At 41.9% G+C, this 26,666-nt stretch overlaps 1 protein-coding gene across 1 annotated transcript; it reads right to left on the minus strand.

Annotated features, from left to right (window-relative positions):
* Positions 1-794: 794 nt before the first annotated feature.
* BAG3 (BAG cochaperone 3) lies at positions 795-25,977 on the minus strand. The gene is made up of 4 exons (XM_073354216.2): positions 25,682-25,977; positions 7,626-7,982; positions 5,248-5,634; positions 795-2,091 (listed from the first exon to the last, which is right to left on the minus strand). The coding sequence occupies exons 1-4, from the start codon at positions 25,856-25,858 to the stop codon at positions 1,321-1,323; spliced, it is 1,692 nt and encodes a 563-aa protein (XP_073210317.1). The 5' UTR covers positions 25,859-25,977; the 3' UTR covers positions 795-1,320.
* Positions 25,978-26,666: the final 689 nt, after the last annotated feature.

Consider the following 26,666-nt stretch of genomic DNA (forward strand, 5'->3'; position numbering starts at 1 on the left):
CATAACCAAGATTTAAAATCCGTTTAATTTATGACACAATCTTAACGTCCAATCTAATCCCCTTCCAACTTGGATCAACTGATTTCACGTTCATCATTTACACTAGATGAGGGTCTCCCACATTATAAATACAAAATGTTAGCTTATAAAAAAATATTTTTCTTGTCCATTTTATAATTTGAAAGAACAAATAGCTGAAAACCCATTGGGCCTGAATCTTCTCACTTGCAGTGGTCGGGCTCTGCTGCCTTTAGTGGATTTACTTCTGATTTACATGGTTGTAACTGAAAGAATAATTAGGCCCATTGTTTAAATTATACAGGAAAGCAGATTGCTTGGAAAAGTGATTGCATTGTATTGTTTTGCCAGATACAATGTGTGCAGCTGGCCCTGAAATAAACTCACTGAACAGAAGATGGGTTTTTGTTGATCCCATTGATTTGCTGTTATAGAAACTGGATGCGAATACAGTGCGTGGAATGACAGTGAACTTGAGTCAACTATACAGTTAGTGACATGATTTGCTTTGGCAAGATTTCATATAAAAATACCCTAAAAGGACTAACTCTGTTAATACCAGCAGGTCAAGCAGCAAATATAAAGTCTCCATACAACAAAAAGTGCAGACAGCTGATAAAACACAGCTGAAAGAGGGAGTTGGGCAAAGGCAAGTCATTGCCCTCATCAGAAAGCAGGTGTAAGCAGACATTATCTAAACCAGAATAGGATATTAAAAATATCTATTTTTAGAATGCAAATACTCATCTTTCTAGTTTATAAACCAAAAGACTAAGTCAGATTTCTATATTATTTTATTTCCCTTTTAAAATATAGCACTGAAGTCTTTCACACATATAAATAGCTCTACAATTTCTTACACACTTTCTATGCATCTTTACTTAAAGTGCCCATTTGTGAACATTAAAAATAAAATATTCTTGCTAGAGTGGCTACATTTGTAGAAGGGTTTGGTATTCTGGTGAGGCAGGGCTTTGATTTTACAAAAATTACCTGCAGAAGAAACATTAAAATACAACACGTATCAATGTTAACCCAGAGGCATTTTTTGCATCCAGCTGGCACGAAAGTATCTTAAGAACAAGACTCGTTCTTGAAACATGTCTCTTTATAAAGTGTAAGAATACAGGATAAATGCATCATTTTCTTTATAGCCTCTCCCCCCCGCAAGTGTGTGTGTCCCAAGCTGCTATGTTGATTTAAAAACCAATGGATGAAAAGCTTCTGAAATGCATGCAACTTAAAATTCACTTAACACATTTCTAGTTATAAAGTCTGAGAGCTTTAAAGTTCAACATGTGGCTATGGTTCAGTTGGGTTATTAACTGTGTTTGTTGTGCTGGCAAGATTGGTAAATACTTCTTCCTTAGTTTCAGGTTGATGTGTTTCCATTTTGGTTTCCTCTTTGGCACCTTCATTACTTGTATCTTTCCTGGTTTTGTCCGCCACAGGATCAATCTCCATGATTTCCTGTGGTGGCTTATTATTCTCCATCAAGGTTGACTGAAGTCCATAAACATGAACTACCTCTGGGACGTCTTCTGCTTTCTGTTCAAGTCTTTCCAAAATATTCTGAACCTTCCTTACACCATCTCTCCTGGCCTGGCGCACATCTGCACGACCCTCGGGGTCCACTGAATCTAGGGCTAGCAACTCTTTGGTCAAATACTCTTCAATCATCAAGTATTTTTTGTCATTTTTCTTGCCTTTGAAAGAATCAACTGCCTGTTCAAGCATTTGAACATTCTCTAGAATTGCTTCCACTTTCAAGACACCAGGATGTTTCTGTGTCTCTTCCACATCCATCATCTTCTGTGGTGAAGTTTCTTCAGAAGCAAGCCTCTCCTCTGGATGTGCACTTTTAGCAGGACAGGGAATCGTTTTATCAACCTTTTCATCAACCTTTTCTGCAGTGGGCGGAGGTTTCTGTGGTGGTGGTTTAGAATCTGGTTCTTTGTGAATGACTTGAATTGGGATATAAGATGAAGGCATCTCAGTTCCTGATGGGCTTGCCTTGTTTTCAGGTATGCTTTCATGTAGTGTTTCTTGGGGTGGGATTTGTTGCAGAGAAACCTGAAGGAAGAAAGTTTATTATTCTGAGACATGAAAACAATGCTACTTCATTTGTAAACAAAAAATACAATTTTCAGGTCAAAAGATTTTCAAAAAAGTGACTAGTGATTTTGGCTGCTCAATTTGAGACACCTTAAACAGGCCTGATTTTCAGAATGTGCTGTCTCAGGTCAGGTATCCAAAAAACTCAGCCACCTAAACATCACTAGTCCCTTTGGAAAAATCTAGGTCTCAAATCTTTTCCATCATACTGAGGCTTAATTGAAAGATGCTGCTTAAAAATATTAGTATTAACACCAACTTCTTAATAGACAACTAGCACTGGTAAAATCCAGATTTGCAAACATTGCCATTACCGACCTAAGACTATTTCCAAATCTTATTAGCTTTAACTTGGTCTTTTTATTGGGAGATTTGTTCTCCTACTGAGATCCATCCCCTTTGTTTCATTCAGGAGATGCAGTGGGACCAGACATGGACTGCAATGGGCCAGCACAGAGACCCCTTATCCATTCTGCAAGATCTGGTCCCTGCATCTACCCCCTAATCTCAACTCAGCATTGGGCCTGGGGGGGATGCGCCAAGGGCAGGAAGTAATATGGTGGATCTCAGCTGCAACAAATAAGTAAGCTCATATACTATAATTAAGGCTATGTTTTAGTCATGGGTATTTTGAGTAAAAATCACGGACACGTCATGGGCAGTAAACAAAAATTTATGGACTGTGACCTGTCTCAGACTTTTATTAAAAATACCCATGACTAAAACTTGGAGGGCACTGCCCAGGGGCCCTGCAGGTGCTGGGGAAGGGCAGATAGGGTAGCTGCGCGCACCTCAGGACCCGTGCTGGTGGAGGGGTGGGTTGGTGGGGCTGGCAGGCTCCCTACCTGTGTCCGCGCATCCCCACCCCAGCAGCAGCAGAGTTTGGGTGTGGGAGGGGGCAAGGGTACAGGACGATGTGAGGCAGGCTCTGGGTGGTGCTTACCTGGGGGGCTCCCAGAAGCGGTGACATCCCCCCTCACTCAGCTCCTAGGCGGAGGCATCACCAGGCAGCTCTGCACATTGCCTCCACCTGCAGGCACTGCCCCTGCAGCTCCCATTGGCTGTGGTTCCCAGCCAATGGGAGCTGTGAAGCCAGTGCTCTGGGCAGAGGCAGCACGCAGAGCTGCCTGGCCATGTCTCTGCCTAGCAGCTGAGTGAGGGGGATGTCACTGCTTCTGGGGAGCCCCCCAGGTAGGCGCCACCCAGAGTCTGCCTCACCCCATCCAATGCCCCAAACCCTGGCCCCCTCCCAGGCCCAACTTCTGTTGGTGGGGGTGCAATGGCCCGAGACTGCCCCAGCAGTAGCCGGTGCCTGCCTGGTGCAGCTGCTGCAGAAAAGTGGAAAGTCACCGAATTGTCAGAATGAGACAAAAGGGCATCAAAACAAATTACAATGTATTGCCATAAAAACCAAAGGTAGCAAGGCTTTGTGGTCTGGACACAGGATTGGGGGTCACGAGAGCCAGAGTTCTTTTCCCATTTCCTTCACTGATTCATGGTGTGGCATTGGGAAAGTCACTTAGACTAATTATTTTGGATATAGGTTCCTAAAGTTAGGTGTTTAAATATTGATGTAGGGTACCTAAGTAAATGGGCCAATTTTCAGAGCTGATATGCACCGAAGAGAGTATTTTTGCCTGAGTAAAGACTGGATAAAATCTAATTAAGTGCCTTAAGGTTTGGCCCTTAAAAAAATAAATAAAAAAAAAGCAAGCAGTGAAACTTAGCACGTCATTAATTCTGGATTTTGCTTCCCCCAACCCCCTTTAACTATTTTGTTCATGTTCTAGGTGGGATTTTCAAAAGGGCTGAGGGTTGACTTAATTCTGTTCCCTTTGACTTCAATGGGAAAAGCGCACCTTTGAGAGGTTTAGAGTTATCTTACAGATTTAAGTGATGGAAATCCGAGAATACGTCAATCTTTGTTTAATGCTGAAGTCATATCAACTCTAAATATCCTTGCTTTGTGGCCTCTGTAAGAAGCTTAATTATATTCAGATCTGTACAAGTGGCCTAATTCTATATTCAGATATTGTGAGCAACTGTATCTGAGGGCAGAATTTGACCCCCAAGTACTGTTCCAGAATGGCTGACTGTAAATCAAACAAATACAGCTCTTTTCAGTAAATGCATCTAATCAAAATATAGTCCTCCCCTTCACTAAATCAGACACCACTCTGACTCTCATGTGACTATACTTCAGAAAAGGCACGTAAAAAGCACTGTAGTCTAGTAAGTGCTAATCTTGGTCAGCACTCCTAGTTTCTAGTCCTGTGTCTTGCTATGTGAGTTTACCTATCTGTAAAATGGATATTATAATACCCACTTGACTAAAGCTGTGATTCTTAATTAGTGAATGTAAGATGTTGTAAAATCTTTTGGATGACAAGCACTAAATAGTATTGTATTTTAGAATTTGTCTAGGATACTATACACGGGACTACATTGTAGAAAATTACTGTCTGTATGGTGGAAATTCACGGTCTTGAACAAATTGCAGAATTGTACACATTGTCCCTGAATGAATCAAGTTTAGTGAGAAAGTACAGTATGTAGAAACAGACTGTAGAGTAGATTTTACCAATCCCCTTTCATCATGATAAATAATAGTTACTTTCTGGATTTGCTGCTGTAATCAATGATAAATGAGACAAAGTTGCATTGTAACTATAAAGCCCATGGGCCTAATTCTCCGCTAGTGTATATGTCCCTTACACCACTGACTGAGATTTACATAGGGTGCAAGTGAAAAGAGAATCAGGTTCTGGGTTTTAATCAGAATTGATTTAGAGTATCCCTGAATTTTTCTTCTTTATTTAATCTCTAATTTTGACAGTTTCCCATTTGAGAATGAGAATTTTAGCACCCTATTGCGTGAAATGCTAGCTTTGATGAGAATATAGTGCCTCAGTAACATGGTGGCACTGTCAACAACAATACTGAAGGCCAGGTCCTCAGCTGGTGTATACTGGATTTACATGATCTGAGGATCTAATGCTGGCATTATGTTTGTGAAATTCTATGTGCTTATTAGTATAATCCAGATCTTTAACTTTATTAACACAAAGCACAATTACTATAGAAAAATCAGATTTTTCTGATCTTCCTGCATACCTGGGGTCTGTCCACAACTGTCTGTACTCTGATGGGAACTGGGGATTGTATCTGAGTGGTAACTCTGGCTGGTGAACTTTCACGACTTGACGAACCCTTCTGAGACATTCTGAATGGGGACTGCTCTCGTGCTGGTTTGGGCTCCCGCTCATCAGCTTGAATTTTGTGATACACTGGTTGGTGGACATGATAATCACTTTGCTGTGCAGGATAGTGTGTCTTCTGTGCCTGATGATATATTTGTGGTGGTTGCCTAAGGCCTTTTTCCTCATGGATCACAGGAATTGGAATATAACCTCGACGGACCTGGTGGCTTCCTGCACCGGGTCTACCTGATGACTGATGGGAAACTGACTGCGAGTCAGAAGTTGTAGGAGACTGAGGTTGCTGTAAAAACAAGATTATTAATTAGTGTTAACTGTTTCACATTTATATTTTATTAATATGTTGTCAGGCAGCCTCAACATTTGTTTCTCCCCCACGCCCCAAAAAGGGGGAGAGACACAGGAGTAGTGGTGGAATCTGTTTGCACATCAGGATTTGGTTTCCCGGGTTTTGCTAGGGGACCTGCGGGACAACTGCAGAACTAGTGAGAAAGCATCACTGTAACAGGTGAAACCTGAGCTGCAACATTCCCTGAGGAGGGAGGGGACATTTAATCAGACTCTTTCTGAAACTTTGTTCTTGTTTAAACTGGTTGGATGTGGGGCAAAAAGTTAAGCAAACAAAAGGGGGGAAAAGAACCCCCAGTCACATAAACAATGTTGCCTTTGCCACACTAGGACTTCTTCCTGTGGTTTTGTATCTTGTTAGGATAGGGGTGCGAATGCTAGAATGACTTTAATTTCCCAGGGGTGTAACTCCACTGGTGGTAGCAATACTAATGTGGTTTTAGCATTTTAATCCACGGTTGTCTGAACGCTGCTCAGAATGAGTTTAAGTAACAGAACAGTTAAAATGCTGGTGGCACCTTGTCTACACCAGTGCTTCCACCATTGGTACTATCGGTAGAGCTGCACTAGCTGGATATTTTGGGAAAATAAGACCTTGGCTACATCACACTTAAAGGCACAGCTGCAGTTCTCTCGTTACAGGTAACACACTTTAGTTTGTGGCCACACTGTTTTTGTGTATCCCTACCAGCTACCGTTTGTATCAAGGAATTCTGAGAATCTGGACAGCTGACCCAAAGTGCTTCAGTAAGGGATACTGCTTGGAAGACATGCACATAGAGTGGCATCAACATTACAGGGGCAATATACTTTTGGAAGTCCTTTTGCACAACGTACTGTGAGGAAAAAGGACTGGCCAAAGTGGTTACACAAATATGGTTTAGGGGTTCTGGCCATACTGAACAAACAAACAAAAAAACCCCAAAACCCAGTAAGTGGTTCATTCTTCTATCTTGTGCCTCCCTGGGCTTCACGGACAAAACACTGTTAGCCGAGATAGTGGCTAGCAGAATTTTAAAATCATGTGGTGTATGGGCCAATCATATTTAGAGTGAATCCTGCCACTATTTGAGTACAAACTCAGTTAAAAGATGTAATATGGCTCAAATTCAACATTCACTCCCCATTCAACTCAGGGCTGGGAAAACTCAAGCTCAGGGTTCAGTCTGTTGTGAGGATATTATCTCAACTCCAACTCTCCAAAGAAAATAGGAAACCAAGTCCTGGTACTTCTGAGATACAAAGCAAGCAGAATCTTTTTTATGAAAAATCTTTGATTATGAATATATAGTAACAAATTAGTAAAGGGCATAGGCAGAAAAATTATTTTTCAGTTCATCTTTTAAAAAAAGCTTTAAACGAATTCAAATGACATACATTTAAAAAGAATATGCACTTTAAAAATATTCAGCTGCAAATAGTTCAGTTTGGTGGATTCTAAAATGGTCTCATTTATTAACAGCCTTTATTTTTTGTCAGGTTTGTTTTGTTTTTAGCTTTTGCACTTACATTGTTTCATAGTTATGTCACAGGACACCGTAAGCTCAGTTCTGCTCTCATTTACATTGGTGCAAATCAGGAATAACTCCATTAAGTCAACCAGTGTGAGAGGAGAATCAGGCTCTACGTGCCTCTGTTTCTGAGACAAGAGACAGAATCAATCTATGTGCAATTCTTTCTGCACAGTCATTTGTGAGTGAGACACTGTGATGCTAGAGAAAATGTAAACATTTACAATGAAGTGACTTAGTAGAATCATTAAAAAGTACATTTTTGTGTTTGTATTAATACTTCAAAAGTATTTGGGGGAAATGTAATTCTATGGTAATTTTGGACTTTTGAGGGATAAATCCGCTGTAATGCCATTTTAGGTCACAAATGTTGGAGAGTAATCCAAAACACACCCCTGCACTACTGTCAAGTTACCTCAGGCCCATGTGAGGCTGGAGTTTGGGCTGTTGCAGCTGCTGTTGTCTGTCCACATTGTTTATCTGTCTGAGCAGCTTCAGCTGGTCCTCTAGCAGGGGATTCTGAGTGGGTGTAAGCCCCCCTTAAAGGTGACTGTGCCCGCTTTGTGGTGGGAACAGTTTCTGCTTTGTATCGTTGCATGCCAGGTTGATGAACGGAGTAATACGGATGCTGCTGTCTGTTCTCAGCACCTTCATGGATAACTGGAATAGGGATGTAGCCAGCACGAAGTTGAGGGTATCCCAAGCTTCCTTCTCTTACTTGTGGCTGCCTTGGAGTATCCTGAGAAGGACCATTTGCTGATGACTGGCCCTCCTAAAAATTAAAAACACCACATGGGAAAAGTTTAGAAGTTAGGACCAATGCAACTCATAAGAACAAGTAACCTTAAACCTCCATCTTTAAAGTAATGAAAGAACTGTATGTCAGAACTTTAAAACTTCCTTTATTTCTAATTAAATTCCTTTGCATGAGCAACTGGTATCACATTCTAATGCAGAGGATAACTACAGCTGCTAATCATTCAGAATTGTGGGCAGCAGGGAAAAAAGATGAACAAATTATTTGTCTAGGGATATTTTTAAAGTTTTCACTTCTCATAGACAGCAACTTTCAGCTTAAACATATCCAAATGTTTCACATTTCATGATTGTAATTCTGATCTGACACACAGAAGCTTTATACTAGTGTAACTCCACTGACTTCAGTGGAGATGTGTCTGATTTACAACAGTGCGAGATCAGAAAGAGATCCCTCAGCACCTTTTAGAATCAAGGCCATTTGTAGACAAAGCAATTCTCAAGAAAACAGGAGATGATCAGAAAAGCAATGTTTGTCAGTATTGTTCTTTCCACTGGCTATTAAAAGAGTATTCTTGATGCTGGATACTGAAAAATGTATCTGCTTTCAGCTAAATGTGATTCAGCTGTAATAGCTGCTAAGGGGAGAATAACAAAAGACTAGAGTAGTAAAGGGAGGATACCCAAAGGAAATCTAACAAAGCTAATGAAAGATAAGTATTTATGGTGCTGGATTATGCTTATACTAATACTCTGCATAAGACGGAAGAGGTTTGTACCAAGATCCCTCATAAGTCCTCTAATAAAGTTCTTCCTGCAACTGTCATTCTATTTTGAGGCCCTCCTAAGGGCCAAGTTCCAGATGTATTTGAGTAAGATCATATAACAAGCACTCTACTACACAAGACGGTAATGTCATTATTCAGTAAAGGGAGAGTTTAATAAGAGGACATAATAGGATTTCTAACATTTCTATTGTAGTATTAAGTGCTGTTGTAATCAGAAAAATTACTTAGTTATGTAGCACGGTCATATGTAAGCAGACCAATTCACTAAATGAAAATTAATTATTTTCTAATTAGATACTGAGTGAGCCTCCCATATGCCAGTGTCTCCTTAAAACAAAGAGTACTGAAGAAACTCAGCAAGCTATAAAATTGCAGAGAATAAATTATATTTGTTTTAACAAAGTTAATGGGACCACATATATGAAGTGCTTCCAGGAGGGAAGGGGCTCGAGTCAGAGAGCCTGAATTTTTTTTCACTGGTGTAAATTAAGAGAAACTCCACTGAAGTCAGAAAGGAAAACTGGGCCCAAAAAGTTTTCAGAGAAAAATAATTTTAGGTTAGCATACAATTAAAGACTATGGGTTTGATTTTATCTCGAAAAGGTTTTATATTAGTGTAACTATTTATTATTTCAGATTTAATAGATGCAAGAGAAGAATCAGCACCTGCATATGGATGGTCTTGGGGCTGCTGGAGCTTAGTAGAAACAACTAGGTCCTCTTCACCAATTTACCCTCCCTGCTGTATCAATGGATTTACCCCTGCAAATATAAATCTAGATCAACCCAGTATGTTTTTAGCGCTACTGGCAGTAATTCCCCTCTAGGCACTGGAGGGACATACACTTATGTTGGCAAACTGAGTTTACCTGAAAAATCAAGAACAGTCAGCAAGTGGCAACTGAAACCATGTGCAAAGCAGAATTTCTGCCAAGTGAGTGAAGCCAACCATGCTGCCTAGCAGTCAGGAAAATAGATGATTCAGTGCTCGGAAGAAACACCTTGCTGATTAGGCTGAGTCATTAGATTCCATGCCTGATTTGCAACAGCTGCTCCACACAATCCTTCTGAAGAAAATTCCTTTCTATAGAGGAGGGGTTCTCAAGCTTCATTGCACCGTCACCCCCTTCTGACAACAAAAATTAGTACGTGACCCTGGGAGGGGGGACTGAAACCTGAGCCCCCCCACCCGCCCAGGACAGGGGTGGCAAAGCCCAAGGGCTTCAGCCCTAGGCAAGGAGCCTGTAACCTGAGCTCCACCATCCAGGGCTGAAGCCCTTGGGCGTGGCTTTGATCCCGGGCTTCAGCTTTGGCCCCAGACAGTAGGACTCAGGCTTCAGCTTCAGCCCTGTACCCCAGTAAGTCTAAGCCAGCCCTGGGGACCCCATTTTAATGGGGTCGTGACCCACTTTGGGGTCCTGAGCCACAGTTTGAGAAACGCTGCCATAGATAGAGATCTATGGGTAGCTAGATATGTCTGCCTGAATTATACTACCCAGCTGGGATGACTCATGTGCAGATTTCCCCACACTAGTGTGGAAGGGGCGATCTGTCCACCTCTGTGGTATTGTCCTTTCCTCCTGTGGACCTTGTAGAAGATGACCCACAGGGTATAAGATCAGTGCTATGGAGAGCTTAGAGCCTGGGTGGGCCAGGAGGACCCCAAACAAGATGCCTCCTGAAGCTGTATTGGATCTTTCCCATGGAATATCTATGGCAGGGCAGTCCCTATTGGCAAAGCTCCAATTGAGACACCTTATCAGGAAGCTGGGGCCGGTACGGAGGAAAAATCTTCCTTGGAATCTCAGAAGCCTGCTAGGTTTGAGGGTGGGCCTTGCAACCTCAATTCCAACCCACAACAGAGCAATCCGGAATGAGGTGAATCCTTGTGAAGGTTTCTTCTATCACAACCACACTCCATATGATTTATCTCATCCTATATGATCATGTTAGGGCCCTACACATTTTATTTTCAAGTATCAGGGGGTAGGCGTGTTAGTCTGTATCCACAAAAACAAGTAGTCTGGTGGTTTTTACCCACGAAAGCTTATGCTCAAATAAATCGGTTAGTCTTCAAGGTGCCACTGGACTCCTTGTTGTTTTATTTTCAGGCGCTTTAGACTGCCTAAATTTGTGAACCATCTCAAAGCTATCTGACAAATCCTGCCTCCACAGCTCAGACCCTGGTTGGAAATGTAAAACAACTAGCCCAACAACAAAGAGGCTGAGAGGCGTGTTTGTGTGGGGTTTTTTTTAAATGCCAAGATTTGCCTGGAGTGAAATTTTATAGCACGCTTATAAATCCTGAAAATAGGGTTTATAATGGAAACATTGACACCACCTTAAACAGAACAGCATGAACTGTACTCCTGTAATCTGTCATTATACTTACAGCTGTAAATAAGTATAAATACATCCTGTGGAAAATTACAAATATAGTTAGTCTCTGTACTCAAATTCTCTTCATGGTCAATTATAAAAACTGTAGCTAAGTATTTGTCTTTCTACATGTATGTATCTGTCTATGAAGGTGTTTATATGGCCTTCATCACTGTAGCATCTGAGCACCTCCCACTAAAGCAACAAAATTCTCTGTCCCCCTCTGCCTCCAGAAGTAGCATGAATTGTGAATTACATAAATCACAAATATAAGGAAGGTCATCCAATTACAACTATTTTTTATAATCCTGATTATTCTTTTTAGCATTTAATTCATACTAATTTAAATTTACTAGTCGGTAACACTGGGTTGGTCCACACTGGAAACTTCCATTGCATAGCTACATCTCTCAAGGGTATGAAAAATCCACATGCCCGAGACTCGTAACTATGCTGACCTAATCCTCACCTTAGATAGTGATTGGTCAAAGGAAGAATTCTTCCATTGAGCTAGCTACCACCTTTAGGAAGCTGGATTACCTACACTGATGTGAGAAACGACCCTCCCATCAGCATAGGGAGCGTCTACACTGAAGTGCTACAGTGACACAGTGGCAGCATCTCCTCTTTAGTCCAGCTGCTCTTCCCCCTCCCTCATTTTATCCCTATTATTTCATCACCTCCCCACTCCTCATCTCCCCCATGCTTCTGACTTGCCCTTGCAACTGCACCTTGGATAATAATAAAGTCAAATGTGATGTATGATGCATCACTAAGAAATCTATGTAACTAGCTGCAATCACAATCCTATTGATGTAACTTGTTTTCCAACTGCCACTGATTTGTGTCTCTCAAAGTCACTTCCCTTTATCCTTTATAAGTTTCCCCGTCTATAAAACAATTTCCTGTCTCGGGGGTGTTAGGAGGCTTAACATTTGTACAACATCTAGAAATCATCAAATTGAATGCATTAATTTTATTTTTTTTTAAAACTGGTTACACAAAGCATTTTAAAACCTTATTACTGATTTGTGATTTTTAAATGGTAGTAATTCTCAGCAGCAAAGGATACACACATTGCTATAAAATTTTAAACTAGCATTGTCAACAAACAGCAGGAGCATGTAAATAATTTCTTTTTTTAAGCACTGAAGTAGAAGTAAACTGTAAATGATGTCTTTTCTTGAACTAACTAGAAATACTGGAAGATCATTTACAATACAGGTGGCTGATTTTGGTCTGAAGCTATTGTTCCTGATGCAAATATAGTTAACAATTTCTTTTCATATAAAAATAAACATGGATTTACATTAAAAAAATAACTTCCTTTTCCCGGTGGTCTTCTGAAACCTCTTTGCATGGTTTGTGATACCAGCAACCAGCTAATTCAGTAGCTTAGCATGGCCTTGGGTTAATAAGGCCTTGTCTATGCTTAAGTTCGCTGCTTTAACTAAGCTGGCATCCTTAAAATGGAGGAGAAAAAAAAAACAAACCACTAGTGTAGATGCAGCTCTACTGGTATAAAAATGCTTATACCAGCATAGTTTATTGTGGTTTGGTGAAGCAAAATAAGCATAACTATGTTTGTAAACAAAAATAACAACAACAAAATCACACTCCTTACCAAAATATCTGTGCTGGTAAAATCGTAACTGCAGATCAGCCCTTACAATACGTCAAGTTTTGGTCCTCCATTCAGGGTCTATGAGTGCAAGTGCAATCTCACATCCAGAGTAATGGAGGAGAATTTTAAACCTTAGTCCTTTACGCAAGATCTTTCCATGTAAATTCAGTTGGAAAAGGCACTTTGAAGAGACGGATGAGATACCCTTTCTAGATTTTCAGTGGCCATAACGTCCATCATGGTGCTGCTGTAGTCAATAGGAGTTCTGTCATTGACTTCAGCAGAGCCTGGATTTCACCCCAGATAGACAATGGACCCAAAATCTGTTTGCATTGATTCCTTTCACAGCTGCTGTTTTCTTTTATATTTATTAAGAATGAATCTAAGGACCATCAGTGTTGAAGTTTCAGCCCCTGCCCTGTCTTTCTGCCTGTAATGGCCCAATAGTAGCAAAGCTTCATTGAAAGTAGGCTACTGTGGACTCTCCTGTCCTCTCTCTGATGCCCCCTGAATTCATGCTAAGTGACAATTTCATAGCCTTTAATAATATTAACGGGGGGGGGGGGAAGGATTTACTGCAGGGTTGGTAGAGGGGAGGGTGAGAGGTGAAATGATTTGTTGACATCTGTCCCCTCCACACCTGATAACCTGGATCTCTAGGTCATCTCTACAGAAAAGCTTTTGTGCAGCATGGGGAAGGGAACAATGATGCTGCAGAGTCACCCAGCACAGAACTCTGAATTTTCATGACCTCAGTCTGCTGATAGAACAATCTGCCCCGAACTACTTACTTTTAGGTCCAATTCTGTTCTCTCATTGATGTTTGGGCCTTAGCATAGACTGAAATAAGATGAGATCTAAATGATAATGTGAAATTCATCAGATTCTTGATTATTCCTCTAATTCAGAATCTCTAGAAATAAATGGTTTTCCTAGTGAAAAGAGAAGTCCTTAAGCATAAAAATAAATCTAAGTATGTAAAAAACATCTTTAAAATCTATCCAGAGGGAGTCAAGACACTATCCCAGAAAGAGCACAGGCTTTTTAAAATTAAATCACTGCAAACTGATTTTGGTTCCATTGCACAGTTGGCCTTTTATTACGGTTAAGGTTAGATTCTGTCATGGGTATTTTTAGTAAGTCAGGGACAGGTAGCGGGCAATAAACAAAAATTCACAGAAGCCCATGACCTGTCCCTGACTTTACTAAAAATACCCTGGTGGGGGGAGGGGGGGAGAAGAGGAGACAAACAGAGTGCTGCTGGAGCTTGCAGCTGTTCCAGCCCCAGGGGGGCTGACCCAACTCCAGCCACTCCAGGATCGCTGCTCCAGCAGGCCTGGGGGCTGACTGCTGGTCAGCAGTTCTGGCCGCCCTGGGGCTTCCTCAAAAGAAGTCACGGAGGTCCCAGAAAGTCACGGAATCCATGACAGAATCATATCCTTAATTATTGTTCAAAATCATAGTAAATGCATATCTTAAAAGAACAGAGATTTCAATAATTGGGTTTTTAGGTCAAAAAGGATCTTCTGAAAGTGTAATTCACAGTGCTATGCACAAAAGGCTGAAGTTTCTCATCTCACACACAGGAATCTTCTAGCACATAAAAAGAATGACATCACAGCTAGGATACTGGGATGGGGGAAGAGAAGGGGAATTAGCAACCACAGAATTTTCACTGTAGTACCATGAAGGTGAGAACATGGGAACCCCTCTAAAGAATGTTCAGTCTCAGGGTTCAGCTTAGGAAGAAGTCATGTTTACCAGTACTTTTTATATTCAGTTCTTATGTGCTATTTGCCTTACAATAAACAATGTCTGAACACAGATGTTTACACAGGCCAGAGTCCATACTCAAGACACAGGTATAAAAAGAAATGTTTAAAACAAAATACAATGAGATTAAAAACTTAGTCGATGACCATCCTAATTCAAATAAAGCAAGCAGAAATCCAAGTCCTATGCACCAGTGCTGCATAATGGACTAAAAGGAATCTCTCTCTCATCTTGCTGCTACAAAGGTAAAATGTGCCACAGAGTATGCGAATATTTTTTAATCATAATAATATTGATAAAGTCCCCATCCCCAGTCATGGATGGGCAGATTAACATTTAGTACTTTAAAAAAACTAACATTATAATTAAAAAGAAAAAATCTCAGAACTAAAAATAGAGGAGTCCAAGATAAATGAATAAAAGGGAAGGTTAAAAGTAAGGTCCAACAGTGGTCTTAAAGGCATAGGATAAACCTGATCATCTGTTCTCTTATATGTGATGGGAGGGACCTGAAAAGCAGGTGGAATGTGAATGCAGAAACCCTTCAGAAAGTTGTTCAGAGGTTTTAAATATAGCCTACATCATAAATGGCTTTAAAATCAACAGTGGCAATTTAAAGCCAGTCCACCACTTTATAGGCAACCACATTAAAGAACAGTGAGCAATCGGATCATATTATGCTTGCACGAATCAGGGAGGAAAATGCGTGGCTGCATTTCAAACAAGCTGCAAGTGAAAGAGATGCACAGTGCTCGTAGCTCTGCTAAAGGGCCATTTCAATGATCACCCCTCTTGGCGAAGAGGGCATATGCTGCTGTTGTGAGGTCATCACCAGGACAAACAAAAGTGCAGCCAGCACAAATGCTTCATGGCACCACAGCCTACTCTTGGCTTCAGATGAGGAGGGACATCAAGATTCTCAACCTTACTCACAGCTTTTAAATGAGTTCCCTCAGCAAGCAGGGCATGATGAAAGGGAAGGAATCCTTATGACGACAGCCTGTGCACACTAGCATTCTCATCCTGGTGTGGAGGATGAGGTAAGGCCAACACATCGAGCTGATTGCTCAGGCATTCTTCAGAGGCCAAAATTATTATAATTAGTCAAATCCTGAGGTCATGCCTGAGCTTTCAGTCACTTCTAACTCTTCCATATTGTTCTATCAACAGATGTTGAAATTTTCCAGAACATGCTAGATGCAAACTAGAATGCACATCATTACAGCAGGTCTCTTAAATTGGAGACAATTTGCATGAGTAAGAAGAGTAGGACTGAACTCCAAAATATACAATACTACAAGGATCTACAGGAAAAAAGTTGAAAAGCAACATTTTTGCTTCTTGCAGAACACGTGGCCAGTAACATTTTATTAAGCTGTGTTCAGTATAATTACACTACCCAAAGAAGGGAGACTTTCTAAGATTTACATATTAATTATAATACTTAGCTTTTCCATAGCTCTTACAGAGAGATCGAAACAGATAGGCACTAAGGGCAAATGTACGTACTGTATGTGCCTGTGTTATATGAACATTCACAGAAACCCTTGGGATTTCTCTTATAGGGTCACCAAAGGAGGAAGTTTTAAGTTACGTTGCAGAACTTGAATTCACTCTGGTAACCCTCGCCACTAGCTTCAGGGAGGCTATGGATTTGACTCTGCACCCACTGAAGTCCATGAAGGCAGGATTAAGCTCTATTTCACATGAGTGAGAGTTGCAGGATCTGGTCCCATGTTTTCAGGGAGCAAGGAGTCCCACAGGTCAGGAGACCAACATAAAATAAACGGAAAAGTGCCTGCCAAAATTGATTGAGACATTTTAGTAACGTAGTATTCTTTGCACATATATCTATTCCACTTTCAAACAGAAGTGTCATTATAGGATAGTATAATAGTAGCTCATATTTCTGAACTAAGAAGGATGCACCAGTTCCATTTACATGAGAATATTTTTTACTTTATAGGAAACCAAAAGTGTCTGCAACTCAAAAAATTCTGACTGCTTGCCCTCTTGGAATTCAGTTACAGCCAAACCAATATCCCCCCCCCCAAAAAATGTATAACAATTGATCTAGCTAGCTAACTAATCAGTATTAAGAGGCTTTATTAAAAGTAAAAATCAGCACACCCCAGACTGCCTATACCAGTGGTTCCCAAACTGTGGGGTGCGCCACCCTAACGGGTGCAGTGGGGCCTGGGTCAGCCCCCATGAAGGAAAAGTTTAGGCACCACTGGTCAACAGTAATTTACTTAAAAATATTAATTAAAAGTTTTAATCTAACCAGTTCCCTCAGCGATGCTATGTTTTCATGGATTAATAATAAGTGCTTACAAAGTGCTTTTTATTCATAGTTCTCAAAGCATTTTACAAAAGGTGGGTAAGAGGGGCAGAGGTTAGTTGACTTCACCAAGGTCATATAGCCACTTAAGGGCAGAATTACCATCTCCTAGGTCCCAGTCCAGTGCTCAGTCCACTGGACCATACTGCTTCTACTGCTGTAATTCAAAAGTTCACCTACTCAGGATTTTCATATTCATATTCTCTCACTCACTTACAGTCAGTGTTCATATATATTGAGTGAGGCATCATTAACTAATGACTGAAGAAAGATAGGATAACTCATGAACATATTTAGTCTCATGAATTTGTCTTAATAAGGCATCTAATCTGTCACATCATTATTTGTACAACAGGCTGCTTGCTTTTGATGTTTTATTTGTTTAATGCTGGGGTTTTATTTCATGCCTTTCACATATGCAGGCAAATAAGGCTTATGGTTTGCTTTTCTGTTAACCAAAGTAGTTAATATATACCTTGCAAATATTCCATTAATGCATACTCTATCTGATGGATAGTGACAATATGCTGATGTGGACCAAAAAAGCAAGGAAAGAATCTAACCACGGGTAAGTTCTATGTAGTTCAAAAGCAGAGATCCATGCTTCTAGCTGTAAAGTCACAACTTGGCTGTACTATGACCTAATCTTGTTTTATGAATTATAGCTATAATTTTCTTGCTCACCAAGCAGATTCCTCTTAGGCTATCACATCCTGGCCTTCCACAAAACATGAAGACACTTGCCCTTTATGTCAATAAGTAGAAGCTGGCCCACATGAAGATTGCATCAGTTGGGCTGAATTGAACATGTTCTGAGAAAACAATGACATCCACAAAGAGAGACGGTCTCTAAGAGGGATAAACTTGAAGTAAAGCCTACTAAGACTCTGCCAACAGGAGTTATCTTGCCAAGGATCCTAATAACAACGTGCTATACCAAGCTACTTCTGTTCATTACGTGATTTTCCTTAAGCAGCAGGTGGCCAGTCTGTCTTCTCAAAAAGAAAAGGAGGACTTGTGGCACCTTAGAGACTAACCAAATACTGGCTGTGTCCCATGAACTCAGAGCATAGGAGACGGGATGAATCTCAAGCCGCAGCAACATGCTGCCACTCATGAAAGAAAAGCAAATAGCGAACAAGTGATCAGTCATTCACTTCACAGGACATCTCTGCTGCCTGAATTCTCATCTTGATTTAATTGTGCATAGGGTAGTCCTCTGGCATCACTCCCTAAAATAGCATTTCATCCACATAGATTAATTTTTCCACACTGTAAAAACACTTATGCCGCACCCTATTTACTGATAAGATTTCCCTAGCACCAGTTGCAAAAAAAGCCTCTCTTTAGCCACCTCTCGGGCTTGCAGCCCCTTTTACTTTTATATTTTCTTTGGAAGCAGAATCAGGAGGTATAATTTGGGGTAAAAACAGGGCAAGAACGTAGTACTGATGCCACAGAAGAGGAGTGAAGAGGAGTTCACAGCATAGAAGAATGGTACTGTTAGTCCACTGAAACTCATTTCCGATAGGTATCTATGTTTGAAAGAAACATAGGAATGTCAGGGACGGTCTAGGTATACTCGGTCCTGCCTCAGCATGAGGCGATAGACTAATTAATCTCACAAGGTCCCTTCCAGCCCAAACTTTTCTGCACCTGGTTTACTATTGTCTAATCAAATACAATGCTATTTATCACATGGGCATAATGAACAGTCATGTTTGTGCATCAGTTGTAGGTGTTAAAGACTCCTCACTAGGAGGAACACTGGCACAAATCTTTCCTCCACCTGTAGGTAAGAGGGTGTATCACGACTAATCCAGTTCCAAAATGTATAATTTAGGGAGTTAAAAAAAAATACAGCTTCTATGCCCATGAAAGTGTGAATCTGTGGACCTTGATTGCCCTAATTCTCCACTGCCTTGTGTAGTCACTCACACCAGTGCAAACCGAGTATAAAACGTTTGCGAAATAAAATCTGGTAGCATGTTACAACCACTGTGCACTTACCTTGACTGGAGTAAGAGATGGTATGAGGTGCAAGGTAACAGAGAAGCAGAACCAGTGGGTGGGATTTTCAAAACTGTTTACCACTGGCCAAATTCTTCTCTTATTTGAGTCAGTGGGAATTTTACCATTGACTTGAATGGGAGAAGGGTTAGGTCAATGCTGAGCATTTTTGAAAAAACCACCCATGTGTGGGTCTAGTGAACCAAGATTGGAGTTTGATGAGGAATTGAAGGGACAAATGTAAATACAGTCAGAAATGAATTATAGTGGTGGGGTGGGAGACTTTGGAAATTCGAGCACCTGGGGCATAGTTGCATACACCTATCGGTCTTTCTAAGCAATGCAGACAGTTTGTTTGCATCACTTCAAGGCAATCAGCATTGTCCAGTGATGTGAGATCTTTGCTAGAAGGGCCGCTTTCAGAAGTGTTACTTTCATGGCAGATGCCATTCAATGCGACAGGATTATCTTTGAAAACTCGTGGCGATCGGGGGAGGTCCCGGACAACTGGAAAAAGGCTAATGTAGTGCCCAAATTTAAAAAAGGGAAGAAGGAAGATCCTGGGAACTACAGGCCAGTCAGCCTCACCTCAGTCCCTGGAAAAATCATGGAGCAGGTCCTCAAGGAATCAATTCTGAAGCACTTAGAGGAGAGGAAAGTGATCAGGAACAGTCAGCATGGATTCACCAAGGGAAAGTCATGCCTGACTAATCTAATTGCCTTCTATGACGAGATAACTGGTTCTGTGGATGAGGGGAAAGCAGTGGATGTGCTGTTCCTTGACTTTAGCAAAGCTTTTGACACTGTCTCCCACAGTATTCTTGCCAGCAAGTTAAAGAAGTATGGGCTGGATGAATGGACTATAAGGTGGACAGAAAGCTGGCTAGATTGTCGGGCTCAAAAGGTAGTGACCAATGGCTCAATGTCTAGTTGGCAGCCGGTATCAAGTGGAGTGCCCCAAGGGTCGGTCCTGGGGCCGGTTTTGTTCAATATCTTCATAAATGATCTGGAGGATGGTGTGGATTGCACCCTCAGCAAGTTTGCAGATGACACTAAACTGGGAGGAGAGGTAGATACGCCAGAGGGTAGGGATAGGATACAGAGGGACCTAGACAAATTAGAGGATTGGGCCAAAAGAAATCTGATGAGGTTCAACAAGGACAAGTGCAGAGTCCTGCACTTAGGACCGAAGAATCCCATGCACCGCTACAGACTAGGGACCAAATGGCTAGGCAGCAGTTCTGGAGAAAAGGACCTAGGAGTTACAGTGGACGAAAAGCTGGATATGAGTCAACAGTGTGCCATTGTTGCCAAGAAGGCCAAGGGCATTTTGGGATGTATAAGTAGGGGCATTGCCAGCAGATCAAGGGACTTGATCGTTCCCCTCTATTCGACACTGGTGAGGCCTCATCTGGAGTACAGTGTTCAGTTTTGGGCCCTACACTACAAGAAGGATGTGGAAAAATTGGAAAACATCCAGTGGAGAGCAACAAAAATGATTAGGGGACTGGAACACATGACTTATGAGGAGAGGCTGAGGGAACTGGGATTGTTTAGTCTGCGGAAGAGAAGAATGAGGGGGGATTTGATAGCTGCTTTCAGCTACCTAAAGGGGGGTTCCAAAGAGGATGGATCTAGACTATTCTCGGTGGTAGCAGATGACAGAACGAGGAGTAATGGTCTCAAGTTGCAGTGAGGGAGGTTTAGGTTGGATATTAGGAAAAACTTTTTCACAAGGAGGGTGGCGAAACACTGGAATGCGTTACCTAGGGAGGTGGTGGAATCTCCTTCCTTAGAAGTTTTTAAGGTCAGACTTGACAAAGCCCTGGCTGATGATTTAGTTGGGGATTGGTCCTGCTTTGAGCAGGGGGCTGGACTAGATGACCTCCTGAGGTCCCGTCCCTTCCAACCCTGATATTCTATGATCTATGAGGAGTCTAGGGATTCACAACTAAGATCCCCAACCTACTATGCCTCTGAGCCATTGATGACCATCACATCTATTCAGTGAATCTCTCTCTGCAGTTAACACCTGTGACCCATCTTTAGTTAGAATAAACATCAAAGGGGAGTAGTCCATGTAAAAAGAATACATATGAGTGGGACATTAGTTAACACTTATTTAAGCCTTGTCGATGTGTTCCCTTTCCTGAAACCATTCAAGCCCTTCCCTGAAACCATCCTCCCTAGCTAAATTTGGTCCATTTCCATTTTCAAAAGTTCGGGGGCTCCCACTGAACAACTTAGTAGACTGACCCACCATTTCAAATAATCTTGGCAAAAGCCATGCTGAGTTATGACATTAATTACTCAGGAAAACAAATGGCATACATGCCCAAGGGAAGATGGTTATTAACAAAGAAACTAAAGGAAAAGCAATGGTATTTGCTGGAAAACACTTCTCTAATAGAAATGTAATAAGTTATGTGGTCCACAGTATTGAAAGTGCCAGCAAGTCATTCAATAAATTAGTAGTTCGTATCCTGGGAGAAAATAACTATTAAAGAACTTGCCTTCATACTCTAAATGCTTTTCAGTCATTACCAAAAACATTATTTCTGTTCACTTCAGTCTAGTTGGAGATTTTACACTCCTTAATCTCCGGACAATGTCCGTAAATCCATTCTGACATTCCATTTCATTCCATACAAATAACTGGGCCATAAACTGTTAAAGTTGAGAGACTTACCTACAACCACCACTCCTCCCACAAAACCTAATAAACTGCATAAACGTATTGTGTCTGCTCTTCATATATGTGGGGGAAGTGGGCAACAGTAAATAACAAAAAATAACCAGAACATCTTCACGTGGTTGCTGCTATGTATTGTACTCCACAGTTAACTGGTAATTGAGGGCCTGGTTCCATTGACTTAAACGGGGCTTGGATTAGGGGTTTAAGGGATAATAGGTCTAGTATACCATTGAAATCAATGAAGTAACACCAGTGTAAAACCAGAATAAATGAAAGGAGAATCATGCCCAACATGACCGAAATAAGGGGGCTTCATTATCACTAATGGTCTCACAAAAGTTATTATTCAGTTAGCTAGAAAATGACTTCTCACTTTGCGTTTCATTTCACTGCTGTAGTCCTTGTAAGTTAATTTCACTGCACAGGTCACTCAAAAGGATGAATTACCAAGAGGATGTAGATAATTTGAAACTGGTGTTTTAGCACCAATACCAGGGTGGTCCACCGTCAGTGGTTTCACTAGCTGCATTTATGAGCTTTCCAAAAGAACAGGGCATTACTGAAATCTCAGAAAACATTTGGTCTCTTTTGAACTATCCAAGTGTAGCAGGGTAAAGAATGAAAATTTTAGTTCTTCTACTCCTCAGCTCATCCTTGAGATCAAAACAAAAACTTCCTCTTCTGTTTGAGTTGTACTAGGTACAGGAGTGAGAAAACAAGGAAGCTGTTTGAAAGTTTTCCTCCTTTTGACTGCATACAAAATCTGATCTCCGCCATTCATTAACACAAGCGTCATAATGAATGCCCCTTCAGAAATATTTTTGTATTTACAGTTGAATGTGAAGCCAGAGATTAATTTTTTGTTCTGTTTGTTAAAGTATGCCAATTAAGTAGCAAAATTTGACAGCTCAGAATTCTTATTTAGGGGGACACACAATATCTCGAGGGCCAGAATTTAAAACCTTTATGACCTTACTCCACAAATAGTTCCAGTGAAGTCAATAGGACTACTAGTGAAATATAATGCTACTTAAACCAGAGTGAAGGTGCCAGAATCTGCTCCCTAATTTGAATAGGTGATTCTAAATTCAGGCCCAAACTCTAAAGGCCCTAGCAGGCCATTCATGCAAAACTGGTAGTGAAATCAACTGGAGTTTGTGTCTGATGTCAGTAACAGAATAGAGCATTAAATCAACAATTTTCCTTTCCTTCTCAGGAAGCACTAACCTTTATCTTGATAAGCTGTTCATATAAATGCCTGTTTTTGAGAGTATTTTCCAAGTTTTCCTATTAGGAAAATTTATTTCATAATATCTCTTCAAAGGTAGGTGCAATTGTTTCTTGTTTTTATATAGAAGCGTGTACATTTTCCCTTCAAACTACTTCCAAACGGATTTGTAAAATAATCCCTAAAACCTGACAGGAAAGGAGTTACTTTCCATTACTACAGATTTCACATCAGATCAGGCTGGAATTTATTTTGTTTCAATCACAAAGGAAGAACTCTGATCCACCATAATTCAAAATTTTCCTGTTTTCAGATGATTATCAAAAGCTGCTTAAATCTGACTTTTTATCTTAAACAAATTAGAGGAGACATTTGTTAATTTCCCAAGAGATGGCAAATTTATAACAGGTAATTCAAAAATTGCACTCTTTATTCTTCAAGAAAGTGTTATGGTTACCTAAAACACCGATCAATATTTATTATTTGTTTATAGTAGTGTCAATGCTGTCTGGGACCCCATTACACTATGCAGACAATCTGTCTGAAGATGAACTAAAGCTGTTTATATAGTGTTTATTTAATACTGACCGATTTATATTTTTCTGAGATCTTCACCATAGCACCAAAATTACATAATTTACTTTGTCATTAAGTTAAACAGTGCCTATCAAAGCATTTGAGAAGAACATTTACAAAAATGAAAATAGAAATGAAAAAACTGTTTTGTAAAATCTGGATTAAATACAGAAAATCTCCTTTCACACTGGTTCTATACCCATGTAGTTCAATTGACTTCTGTGGAGTTACTCCTGATTCACACCAGTGTGAAGAAAAATCAGTCCCTCTGGCTTCCCTTATGTACTGTATTGCTTGTACTCTGAGTGACCTGCATTCACAAAATGAGTAATAACAAATTTTATTCAATCATCATTCTAAAACTGAGGAATTTAAAAAAGTATTCCCTGTTACATTTAGTGTTTGAAGCTCCAATATTTACACTAATGAATAAGGTTACAAGTGTCAGAATTGCACAAAAAATGGTTGTCATTAGTCAAAAAAAAAAAAAATCACTTTGCATGGGCTGATTTATAAAAATGCACTCCAGACCTCTACAGAATTGTCTATTTTACAGTATTTCAAACATAATTCAAAAACAAATAAACGTTGTTACAGTAGGCTTCTGCTTATATATCAACACAGACAACAATACTGTCCACTAACAGGCCCTAAGTCCTTCCAGTGTGCTGATAAAATGGTGAAACAATAGTTATCTACAGGATTAGTTTGAACTGAATGTTGTCCTGATGATCTAACTACTTTGGAGCTCTACAATAACCTGCTACCTTTACAAGCCTCAGACCACCAGCACTGCATCATTTTTAAGGCAACAGTTGGAAGTTTTGGCTGATTTCTAAAGTGTCAGGAACCTTCCCTCGCAGCTGAAGCAATCAGGTGTTCAGACTACCAGTCCAATATACAGAAACATAGAGCTCACCCAAACTTCTTTCAGCACTGGCCTGAACAGCACCTTCCATATTTTATTGGGAGCTTTCTTTCCTCTGATGTGCTGCAGAGTTCTGTACAGCCCTCTTCTATGTAGGCCGGGAACTCAGGGTGTAAAGATAGCAGAATTGGTCCCTGTGTTAGTCCTATGACAGTAATGCTTTATGACCATCAGTAATATGGTTTCAAAAATAAAGGCAGGGACAAAGTTTAGCATACCAGCACTTAAAACAAAGTAAACAAACATCTGCCAATAAACTTCTTATTTTCCACTAGGTTCTAAAAAAACTTCCTAGTTCATCTAGGGAGTTTCCAGCTCCTTCTCTCCTGGTTATTGCCTAAATCTAACAAAAAACACTTATTTTGATTAAATGTAGGGACACTATAAATTCAGCATTTCTTTAAACTAAGACAGGTTTACTTTAAAGATCCATTTATGAAGGCACCTAGAAAAATCATGACTACTCTCTACCTCTCAGCTACTTCTCTTTACATGGACATATTTGGAGTGAGAGATGGGTTTCCCATAAGCATACTTTAAAACAAAACCAAACCAGAGAGCAAAATTACTGAGACAGTTAGTCAGGAAAAAAAAAACCTTGACGAGGAAGGTTTTTTTTTAGTGATGTCCATTGTTTAAACTATACACATCTGAAAAATAAATCAGAGTTTGTGTCTCCCCAGACAGGCTGAGTGGACTTAACCACCTTTAAATAAACATTACAGGGCTAAGGTATCAAATGATTTAATGCACAAAAAAAGGACTGCAGTGCGTCAGAGACAAAAGGCAGCTCCTGGCCTCACTACATTGCCATGTACTGAGGAGAGAAGAGGGCAGATGGCCCTGCCACTGCCCCTCACCCCCCCCCCCCCCGCACTACCATGTACTGAGGAGAGGGCAGGCGGCTCTGCCACTGACCCTCGATCTCCCCCCGGAAATTAGCATGTACCCAGAGGAGGGCCAGCTGGCCGACCCCCCGCCACATTTGCCATGTAGGGAGAGGAGGGACGGCTGCTCCCCCTCCCCGAATTTGCCATGTACTGAGGGGAGGGCCTGTTGCCCCCCTCCCTTTACCATGTATCGAGGGGAGGCCCGGCTACGCCTCCCCCCACCCCATTTTCCATGTACCGGGGGGGAGGCTGTCCCCCCCCCGCAATTGACATGTACCGAGGGGGGGTTCCCCCCACAATGACCATGTACCGAGGGGGGGCTCAGAAGCCCGTCCCTTCACGCACCCCCCACCCCCCCCGGGGCTCTGCTCTGCCCCCTGCCGTGCCCGGCGCTGCGCAGAGGACGAGCTCCGGGCCCTTCACTACAAAGTTCCCGGCGCGGAGCCCCCTCCCGCCGCCCCCCCGTGGCTCCCCAGCGGGCACCTTGTGCGGCTCCGCCAGCAGCCGCGGGTCGCTCCAGGTGGTGGTGCGGCTGTTGTGATCCACAAAGAAGGGCCAGCCGGTCTGCGGGTCGATCTTCACCTCCCAGCCCGGCGGCAGGGGCTCTCGCTCGGCGCTGCCCTCCATCTGCCCCACGGGCGAGTGAGCGGCGGCGCTCATGCTCCGGCTCCCGCAGCGGCCGCCGTGCAGTGCGCTGTGGCGTCAGGCGGGGAAGCCGGCCAGGCCGGCACCTTTATCAATCAATGGGCGGAGGGAGGGGGCAGCGAAGGGGCTGGAAGTGTCTGGAAATAGCTGCAAAGGGGCCAGGCGGAGGAGGAGCTGAACTGGGGGAGGAGAAAGAGGTGGAGAGACGGCGCAACTGGCCGGCTCGGCTGGAAACTTCTGGTTGTGTCGAGCACAACTTGGTTGCGGCGGCTGGGCGGAGAGAGCCCGCCTGAGTCACCCCCGGGCACCGTCGTTGTTGTTAATGCGCGGCCAAAGCCGCCCCTCAGCGCTGGCCGCCACCCCGGACCCGCCTGCTGCGCTCTCCGGGGGGCGCGGGGGCAGAGCCAGGGGCCGAAAGGCTTTCCCCACACTTGTAACTTCTTGTTCATGGGTTAACAGATGTTTACATCCCATCCTTTCCTCTGCGGACAGGCTCTTAAATTCTGTGATTAACCAGTGCCTAGCACAATCCGGATCAGGGGCTTTGGCAGAGGTGGCGCTAGCCTATTGGGGGCCCTAAGCAGGAATCTTTGGCCCCCCTCCCCGGACAGCCAGAGCCCTGCCGGCTGGGGCTGAAGTCATGGAGATTATGTAAAAATCCCAGAATCCCTGACTGCTGTGATCCACTCCTAGCCTTAATAAAAAGCAAATAGAGGGACCCCTATTTGAGCTGCCCGGGCCCTAACCGTTGATTGGTCTGCTTATGCCTAACACTGGCACTGGTCTTTGGGTTTTACCATAATGTAAATGATTAATAATCTGG

The sequence above is a fragment of the Lepidochelys kempii genome, chromosome 7 (assembly GCF_965140285.1).
Source record: "Lepidochelys kempii isolate rLepKem1 chromosome 7, rLepKem1.hap1, whole genome shotgun sequence".
Classification (NCBI taxonomy): Eukaryota; Metazoa; Chordata; order Testudines; family Cheloniidae; genus Lepidochelys; species Lepidochelys kempii.

What these genes read in the sequence shown, in the direction of transcription:
- BAG3 (XM_073354216.2), bottom strand. Translation starts at nt 25,858, where the DNA reads ATGAGCGCCGCCGCTCACTCGCCCGTGGGGCAGATGGAGGGCAGCGCC. An exon ending in TGCTGGCGGAGCCGCACAAG is followed by an intron (nt 7,983 to 25,681) that starts GTGCCCGCTGGG and finishes TTTAATTTTTAG; the next exon opens with GAGGGCCAGTCATCAGCAAA. An exon ending in CAGCCTCACATGGGCCTGAG is followed by an intron (nt 5,635 to 7,625) that starts GTAACTTGACAG and finishes TTGTTTTTACAG; the next exon opens with CAACCTCAGTCTCCTACAAC.